Below are 22,422 nucleotides of genomic sequence, written 5' to 3' on the forward strand. Positions count from 1 at the left end.
GTGTGGAAGAGAATTGCAAGTTGGTCCCGCCTGCGCCTACCAAAACAAAGATAGTAGGTGACTGACAAGAGGCTCACTCTGTTCTTGTAATTCCACTGTACTGAGAGCGTTGCACATAGTGAGACCTCTTGTATTCAGTTTGAAAGCACGAAACGAAGAAAGTAAACACATGTAGCAATTTATTGATGACGGCCAAGGTATAAAGGTCATTTTCATTTATCGTTCGTTTAATTGACTTATCAACTACCTACAATTGGATTAATTTTTTTCTTGCTTGATGACAATGTATTGAATGCTTTTTAGTGCCATTTAGGGCCTTACTCTTTGCAAAATCCATTTAATGACTTTTAATGCTTTTTAATGACCCTCGTAAACCGTGAACTTTAAACACAATTTTATACAAGATACAAATACAGGGTCCCAGCTTTATTTCTCCATGAGCTTGGGGGTACTTTGCGTTAAAATGTTGAAGACTCCTGCTCTAAAGAGTTCACAAAGGCTCTTGAGGTGCGAGGGTAAATAATTTGGAACATAAATGAATGTTTAAAACGGACAACCACTTCAAGTGTAAAATAAACATGGAGGATGTCTGCAACTTGTGGACAACAGAGCAGACAGCAGACAATAAGGAAGCCTTATGTGGTGTTTCTATATTTATGATTAATTATTACGATCTAATTATAACAAATTAAACAATACAGTAATGTGACAATGAGACCGGGGTATGTGCTTTTACTGCAATGTAGGGTCTACTTTTAAGTCTGTGTGGTATAAGACGAGTAAAACAACAATACAGTATTGGTTTTCAAATTTTTGTTAAAATCCTGGTGTTTTTTTAAGTTACAAGGAACACTTAAAACATTGATAAAACATTCATAAAATCCCAAGTTGATTCAATGTTATTGGAAAAAAATTATTGCAACTTTTGCCTCAACTTTTTGAAAAAGCTGCTGCAAATTCAGTCATTTTAGGCGGCACCAATCACTAAAAAAGCCTGTGATATCTTGGAGGGACTGAATAACTGAGTGGAAAAAAAGATGATCATAATTTCAAGAGTACTCCGTAAACTGAAGTCTTTGGATCATAAAATAAACGTAAAAATTCCTCCTCTGCATTCTGCATCCTTCAACGTTGTGGAAATTGGTTGGATAATTTCAGTTATGCTTAAGAAATAAATACTGTAGATGAACCCGCAGTAAAGAAGTCTCACCTAAGTAGGCCGTCTTCTTCTGTAGGGTGGTGACAGGACAGTCCTTGTGAGCCAGCAGCAACTGCTTCAAATGAGCCACCTCGTTCCTCAACAGTGATACCTCATTCTGAACAATCACAACATATCAGGAAAGCGTTACCAAACCAGTCTACTCCTCAAGGGTAAAAAAGACCAACATTATCTAAAGCTTATTCAATTAAAATAATTTTGTACAATGGTTTACAGTCTGGTTTACAGTTCCTGAGGGAACTCACCTGAAGGAATCAATAAAGTACTATCCATCTATCTATCCATCCATCTATCTATCTATCTAGCCATCATAATTCAAAGAGTATGCATAAAGTGTAAAAACTGTAACTCCTCAACTAAACGTAACAAAAAATTTGGAGACAAATCCTGTCATATAGATTATTTTATAACTTCCCCTGATTTGTTAATTAATTGTAACTAATTCGCTGGAGAGTACTGTTTGAAAGATACTTCTCAAACTTCTCTAACTTGACAGGGGTCTTGTCAGCTGATGTATGATGTATGATGATGATGCAGACAGCGCCACCCCTCAGGGTGAGTTTTCAACCAGTCCGCCCACTCCAAGACCGCTTACATACCGACAGCGAGACGTTCATAGAGTTGAGCTCCTCTGCCTTCTTCTCTAAGGAGTTGACCCACAGTTTGCGTTTCTGTCTGCAACGAGACGCCGCGGCCCGATTTCTCTCCAGGAAGCGCTGCCTTCGTTCATCTGGGTCATCCTCTGTCATTCGTCGCCGACGCCCACCTGTGGGTTGTGCTGGAGATACCTAGAGGGGACCAGGGGTGAGAGAGAAATAGACAGGATGGCGGCGACAGAAAAGGGAAGCTTGAGTCATAGTTTGGTTATTTGAATGGATCATAGTCATTTCAGTTGGTCTCTGTTTTGCATTAAAAGTCCTCTGGGTGCACTGCAAAAACTGAAATCTAAGTAAGATTAAATATCTCAAATAAGGGTGATATTTGCTTACTTTCTGTCTGATAAGATAATTCTTCTCACTAAGCAGATTTTATGTTAGAGTGTTTTACTTGTTTTAAGTGTTTTGGTCCTAAATTATCTCAGTTAGATATTACAGCTTGTTGCTGAGATTTGATGACCTATATTGAGTAAAACATGCTTGAAACGAGAATATCAACTGTTGTAAAGCTGTGTCATCAACACTCACAAGAATAAAACTACTTTTTTAAAGTAATAATTTCAATCATGATGCTGAGCGCATATCATTATGTCAAGATAATGGCACTAGCATTTACTTAATTTAAGAATATTTTTCAACATATTGAGCAAAAACGTCTCTCTTTTTTTTCTACCAAGAAAAGTGCACTTGTTATTCGTGGAAATGGTCATGTCTGTGATTATGTTTTGTTTTAGTCATGTTCGGTTTTGTTTTTGGACTTTTTGTGCACTTTTATTTGTCACCATAGCAACCATTAGTTTCACCTGGTTCACATCGTCATGTCACGCACCTGTTTCACGTTTAGAGTCACGCACCTGTTTTCACTAATCATGTCATTATTTACGCTTTTCATTTTCTGTTGGTCTTTCTGGCGACATCACATTCATGCTCCACACTCTCGACACATCCTTATGATCCATGCTGCTCTTTTTTATGCCCCTCTTCTCATGCCAAGTAAGTTTTTGTTTAATAGTTTTTGTGCCCTTGTGCAAGTTTTTTGTTTTATATAGCCAAGTTTGTTACCTCCGCTGTGAGCGCCTTTTGTTTGCACCTTTTTGATTAATTAAAATAAACATGTATTTAAATTCAAGTCTCGCACGCGCCAATTTTCCGTTGCCTTCTAGGAGAACAAACCACGCCAAGGACCAAGTCTTGACAGTATGTCGCCAGCATAAAAGTTCTCCCACACGAAAATTGGACGTTTTTGACGAGGCTTCTTGGTTGGTCCTGCGCGCGATGGAGGAGGAATCGCTGCGCTACTCCTCCATGGAGCACAGAGACCTGATGTGGGGGCCAGATGGAAGACTGGTGCCATTGTGCTCCATTTGGTCCGAGGACGACGTTGGCACGTCGCCCCAGCCGCGGAAGCGTTGCCCAAGACGGAGGACTTCCGCAAGCAGAGAGGACGCCTCACTCCGGCAAGCTCCTCCCCCTCCGGGCAGAAGCAAACAGCAGGCAGCCCAGCTTCGCCCTGATGACGGCACAGACCAGGAATTTTTTTTCAACTCTTTTTCTTTCGATCCCCCGCCCCCCAGGACTCAAGCCACGCCCAAGTCACAACATTTTTTTTCTCCCCCACTCAATCCCAGGTGGGGAAAAATAAAATACTTTTTGGACAATTAAAAGGGGAGGATTCTGCCCCCCTCCTGACCTTCCTCCACCCACCCCAAAAGACGATTCCAGACCGCGGGGAGCGCGTCTGGGATCCGCTCCTTGAGGGGGGGGCTGGGGCTGGGAACTGTTCAGGTAGGGTCGCTCTTCGTCATGCCATGCCACAGCCTCAAGCACGACCGCCACCACCAGTTCTTCGGTCTGCCAAGCCACAGCCTCCAGCACGACCGCCACCACCAGTTCTTCGGTCTGCCAAGCCACAGCCTCCAGCACGGTTACCACCACCAGTCTTTAGGCCTGCTAAGCCGCAACCTCCGGTTCGGCCACCACCTCCGGTTCGGCCACCACCACCGGTTCGGCCACCACCACCGGTCTTTTGCCCTGCTAAGCCGCAACCCCCAGCTAGGCCACCTCCACCTGCACCATGGCCAGCTCCACGACCAAGTCCAAGGCTAGCACCAGCAGCATTACGACAAGTTCCTGTACCAGCTCCACGGCAGGTTCCAGTACCTGCACCCAGGCAAGTTCTACCAGTCGCAGCTCCACGCCAGGTGCCGCCGGTCGCAGCTCCACGCCAGGTGCCGCAGGTCGCAGCGCCTCGCCAAGTGCCGCCGGTCGCAGCGCCACGCCGCCAAGTGCCGCCGGTCGCAGCGCCACGCCACCAAGTGCCGCCTGTCGCAGCGCCACGCCACCAAGTGCCGCCGGTCGCAGTGCCACGCCGCCAAGTGCCGCCAGTCGCAGCGCCACGCCGCCAAGACCAAGACCAAGACCAAGACCCCCTAAGCCAAAACCAAGACCAAGACCCCCCAAGCCAAGACCAAGACCAAGACCCCCCAAGCCAAGACCAAGACCAAGACCCACCACGCCAAGACCAAGACCCGCCACGCCAAGCTTCGCCGCCTGACGCGCCACGCCAAGCTTACCGCCTGACGCGCCACGCCAAGCTTCGCCGCCTGCCACGATGACAACGCCCCACCTCCTCGTCGGCCAAGGATGTGGCCATTCCATGGGCGTCCGCCACGCCAGGTACGCCGACCTCCTCGTCGGCCATGGATGTGGCCCTTCCCGGGTCGCCCACCTCGTCAGGTACAGCGGCGGTCTACGCGTCGCCGCCACCTGATTCTTCCCCGGTGGATTCGGGGACACGTGGTCTTGGGACCCACCGCCAAGTCCCCCTCCCGCCCTCCCATGACTCTCGATCCTGCCTTGTTTTGTTTGTTTTGGACATCTGGGATCTGTCCGAAAGGGGGGGGCTCTGTCATGTCTGTGATTATGTTTTGTTTTAGTCATGTTCGGTTTTGTTTTTGGACTTTTTGTGCACTTTTATTTGTCACCATAGCAACCATTAGTTTCACCTGGTTCACATCGTCATGTCACGCACCTGTTTCACGTTTAGAGTCACGCACCTGTTTTCACTGATCATGTCACTATTTAAGCTTTTCATTTTCTGTTGGTCTTTCTGGCGACATCCCATTCATGCTCCACACTCTCGACACATCCTTATGATCCATGCTGCTCTTTTTTATGCCCCTCTTCTCATGCCAAGTAAGTTTTTGTTTAATAGTTTTTGTGCCCTTGTGCAAGTCTTTTGTTTTGTATAGCCAAGTTTGTTACCTCCGCTGTGAGCGCCTTTTGTTTGCACCTTTTTGATTCATTAAAATAAACATGTATTTAAATTCACGTCTCGCACGCGCCAATTTTCCGTTGCCTTCTGGGAGAACAAACCACGCCAAGGACCAAGTCTTGACAGTAATATACTTATTTTAAGGTATTTTTGGGTTCATTGAGGTTAGCTAATTTTACTTGTTTTGGAATGTCTTGACAAGCCGAATTTTCTTGTTCTATTGGCAGATAATTTTGCTTAGTTCAAGTAAAATACCCCTAATTTTTTTTTTTTTTTCTTGTTTTTGAACACTGACTTTTTGCAGTGTGGCTGACAAACAGACAGCACAACGTACCTGAGGTTGCGCAGGTGATGGAGCGTCTGGTTGCTGGACTAGCAGTTGGCTCTGTTCTGCCCTCTGTGGAACCATCGGACTGCCTCCCATGGACATCATACCCAAACTATGTCCTGACGGGCTCTGCTGGGACAGCGCAGCCTTCAGTCGCTATATAAAAATAAATCAAAGATGACAACTGAGTGAGCAAAATTAATACAGAGTTCAAACAGAGCAGCGTAACAGTGAATCAAGTGAATAAATCAGTGTGGAGAAAAAGGAAGAGTTTTTTTTAGAAATCAAGCCTGCATTAACAAGCTGGCCAAATCAGTTTCTTCACATCAATACCTAATGATTCAGGAGGATTTAAAAATAGTCAGTTAATAATCAGTAACTGGAGTTTCAAAAAGGCCCGCACCAAACATGTTATGTTATGAAAGACTCCAGTCATTATTTAATACCAAACTTTGAGAACTTTTATTTTTGTAAAGTTTTAGGCATTCATGCTTGTTAGAATTACACAATTCTAGTTTGTAATCTGAAGTCTCATAACCCAATAATAGTAAACCTCAGTCAGTGATAAATAAATGATAATATATGATAATGATAAACAGTGTTGGGACTAACGCGTTACTGTAACGCCGTTAGTTTCGGCGGTAACTAGTAATCTAACGCGTTATTTTTTATTTTTCAGTAACTCAGTTACCGTTACTACATGATGCGTTACTGCGTTATTTTACATTACTTTTAATGTAGTATAAAGTGTGTTAGTGTCGTAGTTCTGATTCTTCTTGTGTCACAAACCGGAGAAGAGAGACGTGCGCTCTGTGTGTGTGTCTGAGTGTGGGGGGAGAGAGAGGAGGGAGGCGTGTCTGATCATGGCGGAGCTGCAGTCGAGTTTGTTGGAGATATTTTCACTACTATTCTTTTGTCGAGCACAAAGAAAATAACATTTTAGTTAAATGTAAATTGCGCTTTGGATCAAAGATCCCATCTACTGCCCAAAACAGCAATTCAAATCTGCTGAGTGCTGCAACAAGCTACATAAGCAACATGCTTCGACGTAGCTAGTAAAGAGAGACAGAGACTCCGATGCCACTTTCCCTCCACCACTTAAGGATTAACTCTGCCTCTGTTCATCATCCAGCACTGAAGGTACACACTCTGTCAAGCAATGTTCCCTCTAATTGTTCATGTGTGAGCAAACGCAAAAAGTCAGTGAGCATTCAGTGGAGCCCTTGTGAGCAACATCAGACGTGCACACTGTGGCTACACCAGCAGCACACCTGTCCCAAACCTGACTAAATAACAAGTTCAATCTCCATCCATCCATCCATTTTATACCGCTTGTCCCTTTCGGGGTCGCTGGAGCCTATCTCAGCTGCATTCTGGCGGAAGGCGGTGTACACCCTGGACAAGTCCCCACCTCATCGCAGGGCCAACACAGATAGACATACAACATTCTCTTATTATTATAATCAAATGACAGCAGTCATTTCCTTTTCTAATATAAGTGTTTAGGCCCACTTACAATGACAATAACAACAAATATTGTTTTTCATGAACTGTGTACCTGTATTGTTTGTCTGGGTGGAGGTCCTGCTTTGGAAATAATTTGTACCCCTTTCAGACATTGCATTTAGTTCCCATTAAAACATTCACATGTTGCACAATGAGATGTAAGCAGGGGATCATGTGTACATTCCTGCAACTTCCTGTTTGTAAAAAATATATTTTTATGAGTATTTATTTAATATACTAATAGCATTTCATGATTCATGATTAATATTTATAAATTAAGATTCCTAATAAATGACACTAGAATAAGCACACATTTGTTCGGTAAATCATAGTGTAACGACCTGGAATGACACTTTATGTGTGGTGTTGGAGTTGTCCGACTTTTTGTGTGGCTGTAAACGCATCACTGGCTAAGTGCCATATGTGCATGTGTTGGCGCAAGTGAGAAAGAGCGAGCGGCTGCTGTTGATATAACAAAGTTGCTTTTGGTCTGGTTTGTACTGCAGAAAATGACCACTTTTGCTAGATATCATTTTTTTACTAATGTTTTGGTGATGTGTTTTTGGCCGACAATAAAGAGTTTTGCTCAGTAAAGTGATGGATGGAATTCATGTCCTCAAAGCGTCTCGACAGACGTTACAATATTTGAACAATGATGACAAAAACTGTTTTCTCTGTCGTGTCCGTGTCGTGTTGAAAATTGTTATGCGCTTATTTTTTTATTTGATTTTGTGCGTGGCATAGATTTGCCGTGCGCAGAGGACGATTGAGCAGTGCGCAATTGCACAGGCGCGCACCTTAGAGGGAACGTTGCTGTCAATTCTCTTATATACTCTTTCATTCTAGACTTCTAGAGTGTTTGACTATCACATCACTCTAAATGTATAGACTATAAAGTTCACAAACATAAAGAGGGATCCTAGTGGGCCAGGCCAATCTTTCCTTATCTCTAAACTAAAACTGGGGAAATGTGTAGAGTGTTCTGAGCTTCAGACATGATTTTGTGTCAGAATTCTTTGAGGAAAAAATGCCTGGTTAGGCTTTGTGTATGTAAAAATAAAGTTAAAGTACTTATTTGGTTTACAGCTATGTTGTTATTATGCTGTTTGTTACTTATGTATGTTATGTTGCAGCTATTTAAAATAGTTTTGTCAATTTGTTCTGGCCAGAAACAAATTGGCTTTTGTAACATATCTTTGTCTTTGTGTGTTGTATGTAGACCACATTGCTTAGCAGAGTTGAGTGATGCAAATGCATGTCAAGTTGATCAACACATTGTATTATTCTGCAGTGCAATAACAGTACTTAAAGGGAGGCTAAAGGGCATTAATGGGAGCTTTAAAAAAAAAAGAAGAAAAAAGGAAGTAACTAAATAGTTACTTTTCAAAGTAACGCATTACTTTTTGGTGTAAGTAACTGAGTTAGTAACTGAGTTACTTTTGAAATGAAGTAACTAGTAACTATAACTAGTTACTGGTTTTCAGTAATTAACCCAACACTGATGATAAATGGGTTATACTTGTATAGCGCTTTTCTACCTTCAGAGTACTCAAAGCCTTTTGACAGTATTTCCACATTCACCCATTCACACACACATTCACACACTGATGGCGGGAGCTGCCATGCAAGGCGCTAACCAGCAGCCATCAGGAGCAAGGGTGAAGTGTCTTGCCCAAGGACACAACGGACGTGACTAGGATGGTAGAAGGTGGGGATTGAACCCCAGTAACCAGCAACCCTCCGATTGCTGGCACGGCCACTCTACCAACTTCGCCAAGCCGTCCCCAGTTCCAGTGGAATAACAACAAGTCATAAGATGACTGCGGGGTAAAGATGGAGACAAAAAGGCAACACTGATAGAATTAAAAATAGCGTGCTAATCAAGTACTAACCATCTTTGCCTCAGAGTGGATGCTGTAGCCAGAAGGGGAGTTCGAACCGCTGCTGCTGCTTCCAAGTGGAGGACCAGGGATCCCAGGAATGTTTGGTATCATGCACATGGGTCGGGCCAGCTGGAGAACAGAACCACATATTGTAAATGGAATTATTATCCATTAGAATATGATTTGTAATGTTTGCTCTTGGCTTACATTGATGACAGAAGGTATCTGAACAGGCCCAGGTAGGACAGTCATTGCCTGGCCTGAGTGGAGCATCATCATGGGGTAGTGGCTTGTTGGTGAACTACAGTGTAGAAATAAAACATTCAGTCAAGCTGACAAATAGCAAAGCTTCCCTTATAAACCACGTGAACCCTGACATCAATCGAAGTAATTTGTGTTTGTCTATATGTGCCCTATGTGTAGCAGTCCAGGGTGTACCCCACCTCTTGACCCAAGCCGGCTGGGATAGGCTCCAGCTCACTCGTGACCCTGAACAGGATAAGCGGTAGAAAATGGACGACACTGAATTTCAAGGAATGCTTGAATGAAATTATATAGTGTTTCAGGATAATATGTATGAGGTTTTTAATGCTTCTGTAAGGGCAACAAGGGAAGCCAGCAAGGTGAAAGAGGTGCACAGGGAAAGAGGATAAATAACTCACCCTAAAGTACGATTAGAAGGTGGTGCCTGTGTAATAACGGAGGTGGGCGATGGCATGGTCGGCTGAACGGCGTCAAAGCCCAAGTGCAGTGGAAGAGAACCGGGACGCACTATTGTTGGTGTTGGTGCCGAGCTCCTAGGAGGGGTGTCCTATGAAAATAGCAGTGTAGTGGTATTTAGCAGGAAACACAAAATACAGAAGGTGCCGTGTGTTCCTACCTTAACCCTCATCAAAGGCTCGTTTTTGCTCTCAGGTGTTGTAGAGATGGAGTCTGGGCTGCCTGGTGGTGACGAGTCAACTTCCACAGGCTCCTCTTCTTTCACCTTCACATCTGATGGCGTCTGCAAGCTCATGTCCAAAGCCGCTGATGTGGGAGCAGGGTGCTAAGCACAATACCAAATAGATATACCGGTAAATATACTGTATGCATTTGCTCGTATTGAGGTATGAAGTGTTTTTTTAGCTCATGCACCCCTAAAATGAATACACGGACACCCAAATAATACATTTCTTCAAGCAGTAAAGTGAACGTAGCAAGAAACACATTAATAATGAATAAAGCAAAACATGTTCTAGACCAAAAATCACTTCATATTCTCTACTGCTCACTAGTGTTACCATATCTGAGTTACTGTGTAGAAATATGGGGAAATAATTACAAAAGTACATTTCATTCACTAACGGTGTTACAAAAAAGATCAGTTAGAATAATACATAATGTTGGATATAGAGAACATACAAATCCTTTATTTATTGAATCAAAGATACTGAAATTCCACGACATAGTGAATTTGCAAACAGCTAAATGTATACACAAAGCAAACTATAACCTGCTACCCAAGAATATACAACAATTCTTCTCAAAAAAAGAGGAGAAATATAATCTTAGAGAAAATTTTAATTTAAAACATTTGTACGCACGTACAACACTTAAGACCTTCAGTATATCTGTATGTGGAATTAAATTATGGAATGGATTAAGCTAAACAATGTACTAATATGATCCACTTCAAGAAACTCTTCAAACTTAAAGTGTTTACAATGTACAAAGAAGAACCATGATATAAACATTCTGAAATTATTCATCCACCCATTCTTTCATTCTCAAAATAATCTCACTTATCTCATCATATGAAATAGAACTTACTTCACCAATTATTATTTATTTATTTATTTTTATTGTGATTACTTATGGAGTATATTGTGAATAAATTGAGAACAGGAAGTGAACAAAAGTTTTAGCAACTGTTATGTAAAAGAAAAGGGGTAGGATTAAATAAGGTCTGCTTCTTCCTACTCCTTTTCGAACATGATGAATAGAGAAACAGGAAATTGTGATGTATCATGTTGTATGCTTGCATGTTCGAAATAAACTCAAACTCAACTCAACTCAACTTAACGTTCAAAGTAAAGTGGATAGACACATGTTGGGCCTGATCTACTAAGGGTATGTGTGTACTAAAACACTGATCGATTTAGCCTTATCAACTAAAACTTAGACTTAGACTTAGACTTCCTTTTTATTGTCATTCAAATTTGAACTTTACAGTACAGATAAAAACGAAATTTCGTTACATAAGCTCATGGTAGTGCAGGATAAAAAAGCAATAAGGTGCATATATACAGTAAATAAATAAATAGGTTACTGTACAGATAAATATATTGCACTTTTTCACATGCGTCCACGTTTATGGATGTATGTTGTATTGTCTTTTTTATTCCAGCGAGTTAATCCATTTTGGGGGGAGTTGAGGGGATAATTTAATTATGATGCGTTCAAGAGTCTTACAGCCTGAGGGAAGAAGCTGTTACAGAACCTGGAGGTTCTGCTTCGGAGGCTGCGGAACCTCTTTCTAGAGTCCAGCAGTGAAAACAGTCCTTAGTGGGGGTGGGAGGAGTCTTTGCAGATTTTCTGAGCCCTGGTCAGGCAGCGGCTTTTTGCGATCTCCTGTATAGGAGGAAGAAGAGTCCTGATGATCTTTTCGGCCATCCTCACCACTCTCTGGAGAGACTTCCAGTCTGAGGCATTGCAGGCTCCAGTCCAGACAGAGATGCTGTTGGTCAGTAGGCTCTCTATAGTGCCTCTGTAGAATGTGGTGAGAATGGGGGGAGGGAGCTGTGCTCTTTTCATCCGATGCAAAAAGTGCATGCGCTGCTGAGCTCTTTTTACAAGAGCTCCGGTGTGTAGGGACCAGGTTATATTGTCAGTTATCAACACCCCCAGGAACTTGGTGCTGCTTACTATCTCCACCGCTGTGCCGTTGATGAAGAGTGGAGCGTGGCTGGACTGGTGCTTCCTGAAGTCAACGATGATCTCCTTGGTCTTCTCGACATTCAGGACCAGGTTGTTGGTTCTGCACCATTCAACCAGATGTTTCACCTCTTCCCTGTAGTCCATGTCATTGTTGTCATGGATGAGGCCCACTACTGTCGTGTCATCCGCACACTTCACAATGTGGTTAGTAGTGGACCTGGCGCAGCAGTCATGGGTCATCAACGTGAACAGCAGCGGACCCAGGACGCAGCTCTGGGGGGAGCCGGTGCTCAGGGAGATGGCACTGGATGTGTTGTTGCCCACTCTCACAGATTGGGGTCTGTCTGTGAGGAAGTCAATCAGCCAGTTGCATAGGGGGGTACTGAATCCAAGTAGGGCCAGTTTGCTCACCAAGTGCTGTGGGATGATGGTGCTGAATGCTGAGCTGAAGTCCAGAAACAACATCCGCACGTGTGTGTCCTTTCCTTCCAGATGTTCTAAGCTCAGGTGGAGTGCAGAGGAGATGGCGTCCTCTGTGGAGCGGTTAGGGCGATAAGCAAACTGGTATGGGTCAAATGTGGGGGGAAGTCTGGAGACTATATATTCCTTTACCAGCCTCTCGAAGCACTTCATTATGATGGGAGTGAGTGCAACGGGGCGGTAATCATTGAGGGATGAGATTGTGGGGGTTTTTGGCACTGGGATGATTGTGGCCGTCTTAAAATATGATGGTACCACAGCCTGGGTCAGTGAGATGTTGAAGATGTCTGTGAGAACCCCAGCCAGCTGGTCTGCACATCCCTTAAGCACCTTGCCCGAAATGTCATCAGGTCCCGGTGCTTTCCGGGGGTTCACAGCTTGTTTATTGAGGATTGCGACTCTTAAATGAGCAAAATAGGTAGCGCAATCCGTGTATACACAGAATAGGGCTGGGCGATATGGATGAAAAAGTAAATGTTGATATATTTTTACCTAACAGTTTCTTTTCTCAGCTGTTAATACCCATCTTGAAGAAAAGTGTCACTGACTGTACAGTTGTCATTCACTTCAATTTCACTGAATATCGCTCAAAAATGAATATCTTTGTTTGTATACTTTCACACAAAAATATATGGAGATATATATCGAATATCGAGTTTAACCCTCCTAATTACATAACATAAATGAAATAGAAAAATATTATTTCTACGTGAAATAAATAACATAGCTGTGCAAATAATACAAAATGTATCAAACTCACATTCAAAAATACATTTGCAGGCAGGCACTTTGTGATTTCTCTTCCTGGTTCGATGACCCGCCCTATCTTGCCTCTGATTGGCCTGTCCCTAACCAATCGTGACTCATCATAGTAAAGGAAGGAGGAAGGGGTGGGGTTTAGTAGCCCAAGGAGGGGGAGCGGGGGAGAACAAGGAACACCACAAATAAGCGGCGTTTGGTCATTTTAACGTGAAATAAATTATATCGATATTATATTTTCTTAATTCATATCTTGTTTAAAAATATATCGATATATCTTACAAATTCGATATGTCACCCAGCCCTAATACAGAATATATGCTGATAATCCGAACGGCCATGATACTCAGAGGAGGAGATATAAATATAATAATTTAGCAGCCGTAATGTAATTCATCAAGGCTAAAACTGTTTTGCGACCGCTGTTTTGCGTCTATATTTAGCACGTTTGGAATGAACATACAAACGGGCACAGTTACGCACAAATGGCTGAGCTGCGGTCAGTGCGAGGAGGCGATCACTGCCATGATGGATGGACAGAGAATCCTCTGTTAATGTGCATGTCAACATTATTTAGATTGTCAGAAAAAAATATATTACCAGTAGACATATTGCATGTTCAAAAATGATATTTTATCATTTTATAGCTGCTGGATGATGTAAAGGGCTGATTAATTTTCCATCACATTGGTCTTGGTGTCTGCTGTTTTTTTGGCCTTTGATTTTTTTCATAGCAGATATTAGGGTTGCACGATTGAAAAAAAAAAACGTTATTGCGATTTGTTTTCTCCAAAATTGTGATTGCATTTCGATTAGCGATTTTATATTTTTTATACATAAAAATGCATATAACTGCAAAAATACAGAGTGAAAGTTATTTTTAGACTGTCAACCAACATCCATCAATCCATTTTCTACCGCTTGTCCTTTTAGGGGTAGCGGGGGATGCTGGAGCCTATCTCAGCTGCATTCAGGCGGAAGGCGGGGTATGTCAATCAACATATAATGCAATAATTTATTTTCAAAAATATTTGGCTGTAAGCACACGGACTCAGAACTTTTGTCTACATCATGCTCTTTCACTGAAAATATATTTGACAAAAACAATACAGTGTTTATAATGTAATGTAATCATAATGTATAATAATAATAATGCAGTTACCATTTAAAGGATGTACACTTTTTTCATTACTATAGAATTTTTCACCATTGTACTGTAATTGGAAGGTAAATAACTTTGTTATCCTAAATGAATAACCAAAAAATAAAATTGACTTGTTTCTGAAAGCAAATATTTGATCTAAATAGATATCGATTTTTACCAGTTGGAAAAATGAGTTTGAGCATTGTCTTTTTGTTATTGCTATCACGTGGTTATTTACTGCTAGAATTCACCAACTCGAGTATTTCATATATATTTCATATATATATATATATATATATATATATATATATATATATATATATATATATATGTATGTATGTATATATATACATGTATGAAATACTTGACTTTCAGTGAATTCTAGCTATATATTTATATTTATTCTATTTACATAAAAGAAATACTTGAATTATCCATCCATTAGAGGGCAGTATTGTCCTGTTTAACTTCTCTGTTCATGACTGAGAAATCATTTCGGCCACCGTCTGTTCTACATATTTACAGGCAACATACACCTTCCCCTTCGAACTGTCCTGGATGAACTGAAATTCTTGTTTCCATTCGTTTTGGAACTTGCAAGCGTATTTATATTGTGGGAAAGCGGACGTGAGAATAGGCTGTCCCCACTCACTCTCAGGTCCGCATTGAGCTGGAGGGGGCGTGGCCTCCAGCTCCGGCTGAATACCGGGAGTTTGTCGGGAGAAAATCTCTGCCGGGAGGTTGTCGGGAGAGGCGCTGAATACCGGGATTCTCCCGCTAAAAACGGGAGGGTTGGCAAGTATGGCCTACGTCATGAGTGTTGCTAATGCTAGCCAAGTTAGCTTGTGTGTTAAACTGGAGAACACTGAAATAAATGAGTAGTGTATGAAACAAGCTGAGTGTCCGCTATGGAGGCAACGGTTTTCTCGCCTCATTTTGTATCCAATTTTAAAGCCAGATCCGAAGAAAAGAAACACACAGACATATTTAGCAATTTATCGATGACCGCAACGTTAATAAGTAAATTTTCATTAATTGTTTGATTTATTGACGTATTGACTATTGGCCAAGTACTACGATTCTATTACATTTGTTTCATGCCTCTAGACATCGCATTTAATGCTTTTTAATGCCATTTTCTTAAAATCCATTTAAGGACTTTTAATGCTTTTTCATGCCCCGCGGAAACCTTGGTGTGTGTGTTGGCGGCAAAACCCAGCTTTTGTCTCCGCCAAGACAAAGATTGTTACTGACTGAAAAGAGGGGTCACTCCGTTCAGTTAATTCCCACTGTTAAATAAACATGCTCAGGTGCTAAGACCGATGCACAAAGTAGGACCTCTTTCTTTCTGTTTGAACAAACATGAGGCTCAACAATCTGTATGGCGAATATGGCTGTCACTCAAATGCCTGTGACGACAGGAAAAACATTTCTCAGCCTCTTGCGGTTATTTACCACACTAATTAAAACCTTGATGTCGATTCGATTTCGATTAAATGTGCAGCCCAAGTACATATAATAGTCTCCTATGGTATATCCCTATGAAAAAAATGTTTTGGTGATGCTGCAACATTCCAGAAGTACCATCACAAAACCCCAGAGAACACCTTCGGCATGCCAAAAAAGGTTCTGTTGTTTAGATTGCGCTTCTATACTGCCTAGAAAATGTGGTACAAATTATAGTTGTGTGCTGGATTTTCCACAACAACATAAAACACTACAGGTTGTAGCATATGATGCAATGCGTGTGCAGTAATTATTTAAATATGGTGGTCAGGATTACCTTAGCACGTATTATCAATTGTACATGCAGTCTTAGTAGGTCACACAGAACACGATCACTAATAGTTTACGCAATTTTACAGTTTGCACATGCTATTTAGCACTTCTTACTTGGGATCTTAGAAAATCAAGCCCTTTATGTTTGAAAAGAAACTCTACAGATCATTCCCTTCAGTTCTATACAGTAGACTTGAATGACATGCATCTACTATACAGACAGACAAACAAAATCATAAAAAATAGCTACAATCTTACAGAGTTCTTTGCTCGCTTCTCATCGTCGTCTTGATTAAAGGAATTAGCCAGCTCATTGAATATACCGACCTCTTCGCAGTTTTTTAGAAAGCGGGTGGGAGTAGGTGTCTGGTCTGGAAAGAGGGAATGGACACCAAATAAGATATTTCTTAACCTCCAAAAGAAATTCACATACTTTTAATTTTACTTAGGTGGATATCAGCGTTTCGTAGTCTTTTATACCTGCAATAATGACAGAGTCAGTCCTAGGTGGTCCAAACTTTAGTGTCATCTCATGCTTGTGTTTGTGTACAGCCAAGTGGTCCTCATTGGTAAACCTCTGGAACAAGACAAAGAAAGAAAAAAGAAGAAAGGTAAGTAGATTAAATGAACATTGCTTAGGGCTACAGAAGCGCTACAAACAGCTATCATATTACATTTATCAGAGACAATCGCTTGGTGATGCCTACTGCATGCCCCCTACAACGCATCAATCATTATGTGGTAAACTGTGTCAGTGAGGTTAATGTCCTTGTGTTGTAAATGGCTCCATCATCATGAGGTCATGTGCAGTGCATCCGGAATGTATTCACAGCGATTCACTTTTTCCACATTTTGTTATGTTACAGCCTTATTCCAAAATGGAATAAATTAAATTTTGTCTCCAACATTCGACATGCAATGCCACATAATGACAATGTGAAAAAGTTTTCTTAAGAATTTTTTCGCAAATGTATTAACAATAAAAAAAACTAAGAAATCACTTGTACATAAGTATTCACAGCCTTTGCCATGAAGCCAAAAAGTGAGCTCAGGGACAACCTGTTTCAACTGATCATCCTTGAGATGTTTCTACAGCTTAATTGGAGTCCACCTGTGGTAAATTCAGTTGTTTGGTAATGATTTGGAAAGGCACACACTTGTAATGTCCCAAACTGACAGTGCATGGCAGAGCACAAACCAAGAATGAAGTCGAAGGAACTGTCTACAGACCTCAGAGACAAGATTGAGGCAAAAATCTGGGGAAGGGTACAGAAAAATATTTGTCGCCTTGAGGGTATCAATGAGCAGTGGCCTCAATCATTTGTAAATGGAAGATGTTTGGGACCACCGGGACTTTTACTAGAGCTGGCCGGCCATCTAAGCTGAGCAATTGGGGGATAAGAGCTCTAGTCAGGGAGGTGACCAAGAACCTGATGGTCACTCTGTTAGAGCTACGGCATTTATCTGTGGAGAAAAGACAACCTTACAGGAGGACAACCATTTCTGCAGCAATCCACCAATCATGGTGGTTCGACGGAAGCCATTCCTTCTGTGAGTCTCCGACCATGAGAAACAAAATTCTCTGGTATGACAAGACAAAGAAGCAATAATGTGATATAAAATTATATCTGTAAATAAATAAATAAATACAAAAGATTGAACTATTTGGTGGGAATGCCAAGTGCCATGTTCGGAGGAGACAAGGCACCGCTCATCACCAGGCCGATACCATCCCTACAGTGAAGTATGGTGGTGGCAGCATTATGCTGTGGGGATGTTTTTCATCGGCAGAAACCGGGAGACTAGTCAAGATAGAGTGAAAGGTAAACGCAGCAATGTACAGACACATCCTGGACGAAAACATGCTCCAGGGCGCTCTTGAACTCAAGAGCCCAGACTTAAATCCGATTGAACATCTCTGGAGAGATCTGAAAATGGCTGTGCACCGACGCCTCCCATTCAACCTGATGGAGCTCGAGAAGTGCTGCAAAGAGGAATGGGAGAAACTGCCCTTAGATAGGTGTGCCAAGCTTGTGGCATCATATTCAAAAATGTAATTGTAATTGTTCTTAAAGTTGCATCAACAAAGTATTGAGCAAAGGCTGTGAATAAAAAAAGCTCTTAAAAAAACTTTTCACATTGTCATTACGGGGTATTATTGTGTAAAGAATTTTAAGGACAAAAATCATTTTTATCTATTTTGGAATAATAAGGCTGTAAAATAAAATAATGTGGAAAAAGTGAAGTGCTGTGAATACTTTCCAGATGCACTATATCTGGTTACTAGGGGGAAAAAAATGGCTGATACAACAAATAATTGGTATTAACAGTATAGAAATGCAAATTTAAAAAGGAAAAGCAGTGTTTTCTCGTGGATTTGTTGCATCAGCTCTTTGTATTATTTTGCAATCGCAACAGTAAAAAAATTACCGCTGTTTAAGGAAGAAGTGCTCCAGTTTAAATTGTTACTCTATATTTATCGTCACGGTTGTATGTATCAGTTGTTTCCAGTCACTTTGGCTGTGTGAGTCACTTGATCCTCTGCAGCTATTGACTGGTGAGTATACAGCTGTTCTCTAAACACGTGTACAACAAAGTCTGATAACATGAGTAAACGTACACAAACACTGTGTGCAACTTAAAACATCCTTTTACATTGGAAGTCAAAAGCAAATGTTACTGATGTATTGACTGAAATGTATTGTTGTTGCAATTCGAACACTACAGGTACAATACAGCATCAAACAGTATGCACCATTTTGTTTTACCGTATTTTCCAGACTATAACCGCTACTTTTCCCCAAACTTTGAACCCTGCGGTTAATATATAGATTTTTTTTCCCCGCTAATGGCTAAATTATGGAAAATAAGCAAAGAAATTAAACAATGTTCTAAAATGATACGCTTTAAGAAACTGTTCAAACTCAAAGTGTTTACAAAGTAAAGGAAGAAAAATCCTGATAAAAATCTTGAACCTTATAAAAAAGCAGAAAACCTTATTCATCTCATAGATGATGACTAAAGACATAAATTACTTTTATGTTTTGTTTGATCAGCCGTTTTACTGCCGAATTACAGGCAACGTTTGGAAACAATTAAGGTATGTAAATAAACATTTTCAAAAGCTTTCTCTACGTAAACATCTAATTTCACAACGCACCCGTATAATAACAGTGCGGCTTATAGTAGGGATGATGTTTGATAAGGAATTATCGAGTTCGAGCCTATTATCGAATCCTCTTATCGAACCGATTCCTTATCGATTCTCTTATCGAGTCCAGATAGGTTGTTGTATATGGAAAAAAACACACGATTGATTGATTGATTGACAATATTTGGTTTAACAAAAGCTCACTTTTATTATATAATAAAAAAATTAAATCTAATAAATAAATAAATATTGACTGTTACCCACCTAAAAAAATTAAATAAAAGAATAAATATTGACTGTTGTTACCCAAAGAATATTAAGTGGGATTTTTCAGAGAAACAAATATATACAGTAACACAAAAACAACCTGTCTCTGTGATCACTATAGGTGTGTAAATAATAATATAGTGTTAAATAAAATCAGTCCCTTGGGCACAAAACTGAAAATAATACAGCTCTCCAAAAAGTGCACTTCTGCTGCTATTTGACATAACTGTTTGTTATGATGCTTTGACATTTTTGCACTTTATTTCTTTATCGAAATAAAATTCTATGAAGAGAAAAGTTGTTTGCAAATGTGGTTACAATGCTAAAAAATGAAAAGTTAAAGCTAAAAAAAGAAATACACTTTATTGAGTTAACATTATTTCTTTATGGGGAAAGATGTTATGAGCTAGAGAATATAACAACTACACTACCCATCATGCAACGGGAGTTACAAGCATGCGCGGACACCCCGAAAAGTGTTGCATGTTGCCACGCTGTGAAAGTAAACGTCAAGAACTCAGCCAACACGCCTCGTCTGCATTATTTATAATTAGACAGACAACACATATACAGTGTGATTTTGTTTTGTTTACAAGGAAAGAAAAACAAAAGTTAAAAAAGGGAGATATGTTGTATATATATGTATGTGCTGCGGTTGCATTAAGAACGTTGCGACAGCTGCTGTAAAGGAGGTGCGTTGCTAGCCTGGTTGCTATGTTTCCGGTTGGTCGTAAAAGTGTTCGTCATGTGTTTTTACCCTGCTAAAATCTCTCAGTAAAGTTATTCGTTGGATTATACCTTTTGTTTCGAACTTTATTACACCTTGGAGCGCTTTTTCCCGTCCATTGTTTTCCTGCTCTCCCTATCTGCGCCTAATGACTGAGCTACATGACGTCATTTCTTGTGATGTCCCACGGAGCATTTCTGGTCGGGACGGGATTCCACTCTTTTTCTTTACTATAGTGGTCTCGATAACGGGTACCGGTTCTCAAAAAGGTATTTGAGTCCGAGGACTCGGTTCTTTTCTTATCAAACAACCGGGAAAACCGGTTTCGAGTATCATCCCTAGCTTATAGTCCAGAAAATATGTAACTGGACACAATTTGAGGATGGAGAAGGGTAACACCTTGTAAAATGTATATATGTACTGTGAATTGTATTTCACCATTGACCAATGTTCTTTTACTTCTAGTCAAACTAGTCAGGAGGTCAGAAGTTACTGGCATTATCCAGGACGCGACACTTCTTTGGAGAAGTGGTGAGGTGAATCAGTCAGAGGCGTAGGAGGAATAATCTTACTCTGGCACCAGCCTAGTTGCCATTGGCTGCAGCCTATTTTAAGGGTGCCGTGTTGCATTTGTGAACGCTGCTGTGAGAGAGTGAAGTGGAAACACAGTCAAGTGTCAGGGAGATTATTTTTAGCCTTACAGGGACGCATCGCCAATACAACTACATGTACGTACTAATCACCGTGCTGGAGATACCGGTAGCTAGGATTACGCCTGCTGAGGTACAAAATACTGGGCGGCATATAATGGGGGTCAGTTGTTGCTGTTGTTGCCGTCGTTAGCCTGGTGAAAGGAAAACCTAGAGAAGAGCCAGGAGTCAAACATCCTCTACAAATTACAGCTATGATTCAGACTTTCCTGGTCGACAACTGTTGCTTATGCTGGGCAGCTGTAAAACTGCACTCGGACACAAAATGTCTTATCATATACTCAATGTCTCTCCTGCACAACCAAGAGAGAGGTAATAAAGACAATGGCAACAGTACAGTGTAGACATCTGATGGGTCTCTGGCCCTAAGCCTGTTGTGACGGCAAAAATAAATTCCTTGATCCATAGTTCCATTCCTATATCCATGCACCAAAAAAATGTAATGAGTTTATCGCTTGCTTCGTCTGTGAAGTTTTGCAAAATCCTAATAGTAATAGAGCTAACTTCTACAATAATAATGTACTGGACTAAAAACACGCTAGCACAGAACTTACACAGTAACTACAATTTACAAGTGGCATGTTTACTATTGGTACATAGACAAATCCGCCTCAGGAGCTTTAAAGAGTGAATATTACATTAATTGATTACACCGCCCTTCATGATTATTGTTTAAGTTTTGGGCTGACATATCAGGTTGTCAAAAAACACTGCTTTTAAAGGGGGACTGTACTTTTATTGGAATTTTGCCTATCGCTTGCAATCATTATGAAAGACATGACGACGGATGTATTTTTAATGCATTCTAACTCGTAAATAAACGTAAATAAAAGTCAGTTTACAGCGGAGCTAATAGTAGGTCCTCTATTCCGCCTAAAAAACCCAATAAATAATCATCCAAAAACTGCCAACAATACTCAATTTTTATGTCGTGACTTGAATATTAACCAAGTATTAGTGATATTGTTATTATAAGCGGTAACGCAAACAAACCGTCGTGATCACAAGCTTGCGTGCCAATGTTGACATGATCGACTGATGAGGTGTTTCCTTGCTCGTCAAACCTTAATCAAGATCATAAATCATGCCTCTCACCTGGATAGTAGAAGAACAAGGACAAAGACAAAAAAAAGAAAAAGGACAAGGACGTATTTCGAAAAGTTGGTACACTTTGACCACAAATTCAGACCCGGAAATGGCAAGAACGACACGAAAAGACGCTTGGTTCCATCCCCCCTTTCTTTGCAAGGATTATGAGTCATTCTTGATCTAAAAGGGAATATATGAACCTCCTAGCAGTCGGCATCCGAATGACCGCAGACCTTGTACAGTAAGTGGTTTGTTGGCTCTCATTGTTATGTCTTTCATAATGATTGTGAACAAGAGGCAAAATTATTTTAAAAAAGGGCAGTTTCCTTTTGAAGTACAACGGCCATCTGGTTAAATCATAGTTATGTGCAAATGTTCTACTCTCAAATCACCACAAAATATTGCATCACCATGAAATATAACCACTCCCCTAATTGTACAAACCATTTATTGCTTTTTGACAACTAAGTTTTCCCGGTTCCAAAAAAAATAGGAAAGTCCTAAAAACAATATAGGCCATACCCAGCCCGTTGG

General features: G+C 40.9%; 1 protein-coding gene across 3 annotated transcripts in view; it reads right to left on the reverse strand.

Annotated features, from left to right (window-relative positions):
- Positions 1–22,422, reverse strand: part of atf7a (activating transcription factor 7a) — a 57,186-nt gene that overhangs the window by 8,224 nt on the left and 26,540 nt on the right. For 2 of the 3 annotated variants that reach the window (XM_062052882.1, XM_062052881.1), the window contains exons 3-11: positions 16,425–16,521; positions 16,203–16,315; positions 9,747–9,911; positions 9,529–9,677; positions 9,074–9,167; positions 8,876–8,995; positions 5,484–5,633; positions 1,819–2,007; positions 1,211–1,316 (exon numbers count right to left, since the gene is read on the reverse strand). In XM_062052882.1, coding sequence (XP_061908866.1) covers positions 1,211–1,316; positions 1,819–2,007; positions 5,484–5,633; positions 8,876–8,995; positions 9,074–9,167; positions 9,529–9,677; positions 9,747–9,911; positions 16,203–16,315; positions 16,425–16,521 — 1,183 coding nt within the window. The remainder of the gene's footprint in view (positions 1–1,210; positions 1,317–1,818; positions 2,008–5,483; positions 5,634–8,875; positions 8,996–9,073; positions 9,168–9,528; positions 9,678–9,746; positions 9,912–16,202; positions 16,316–16,424; positions 16,522–22,422) is intronic. The other variant, XM_062052884.1, reaches the window with a different exon arrangement.

The sequence above is a fragment of the Entelurus aequoreus genome, linkage group LG07, assembly GCF_033978785.1.
Source record: "Entelurus aequoreus isolate RoL-2023_Sb linkage group LG07, RoL_Eaeq_v1.1, whole genome shotgun sequence".
Taxonomy (NCBI): Eukaryota; Metazoa; Chordata; class Actinopteri; order Syngnathiformes; family Syngnathidae; genus Entelurus; species Entelurus aequoreus.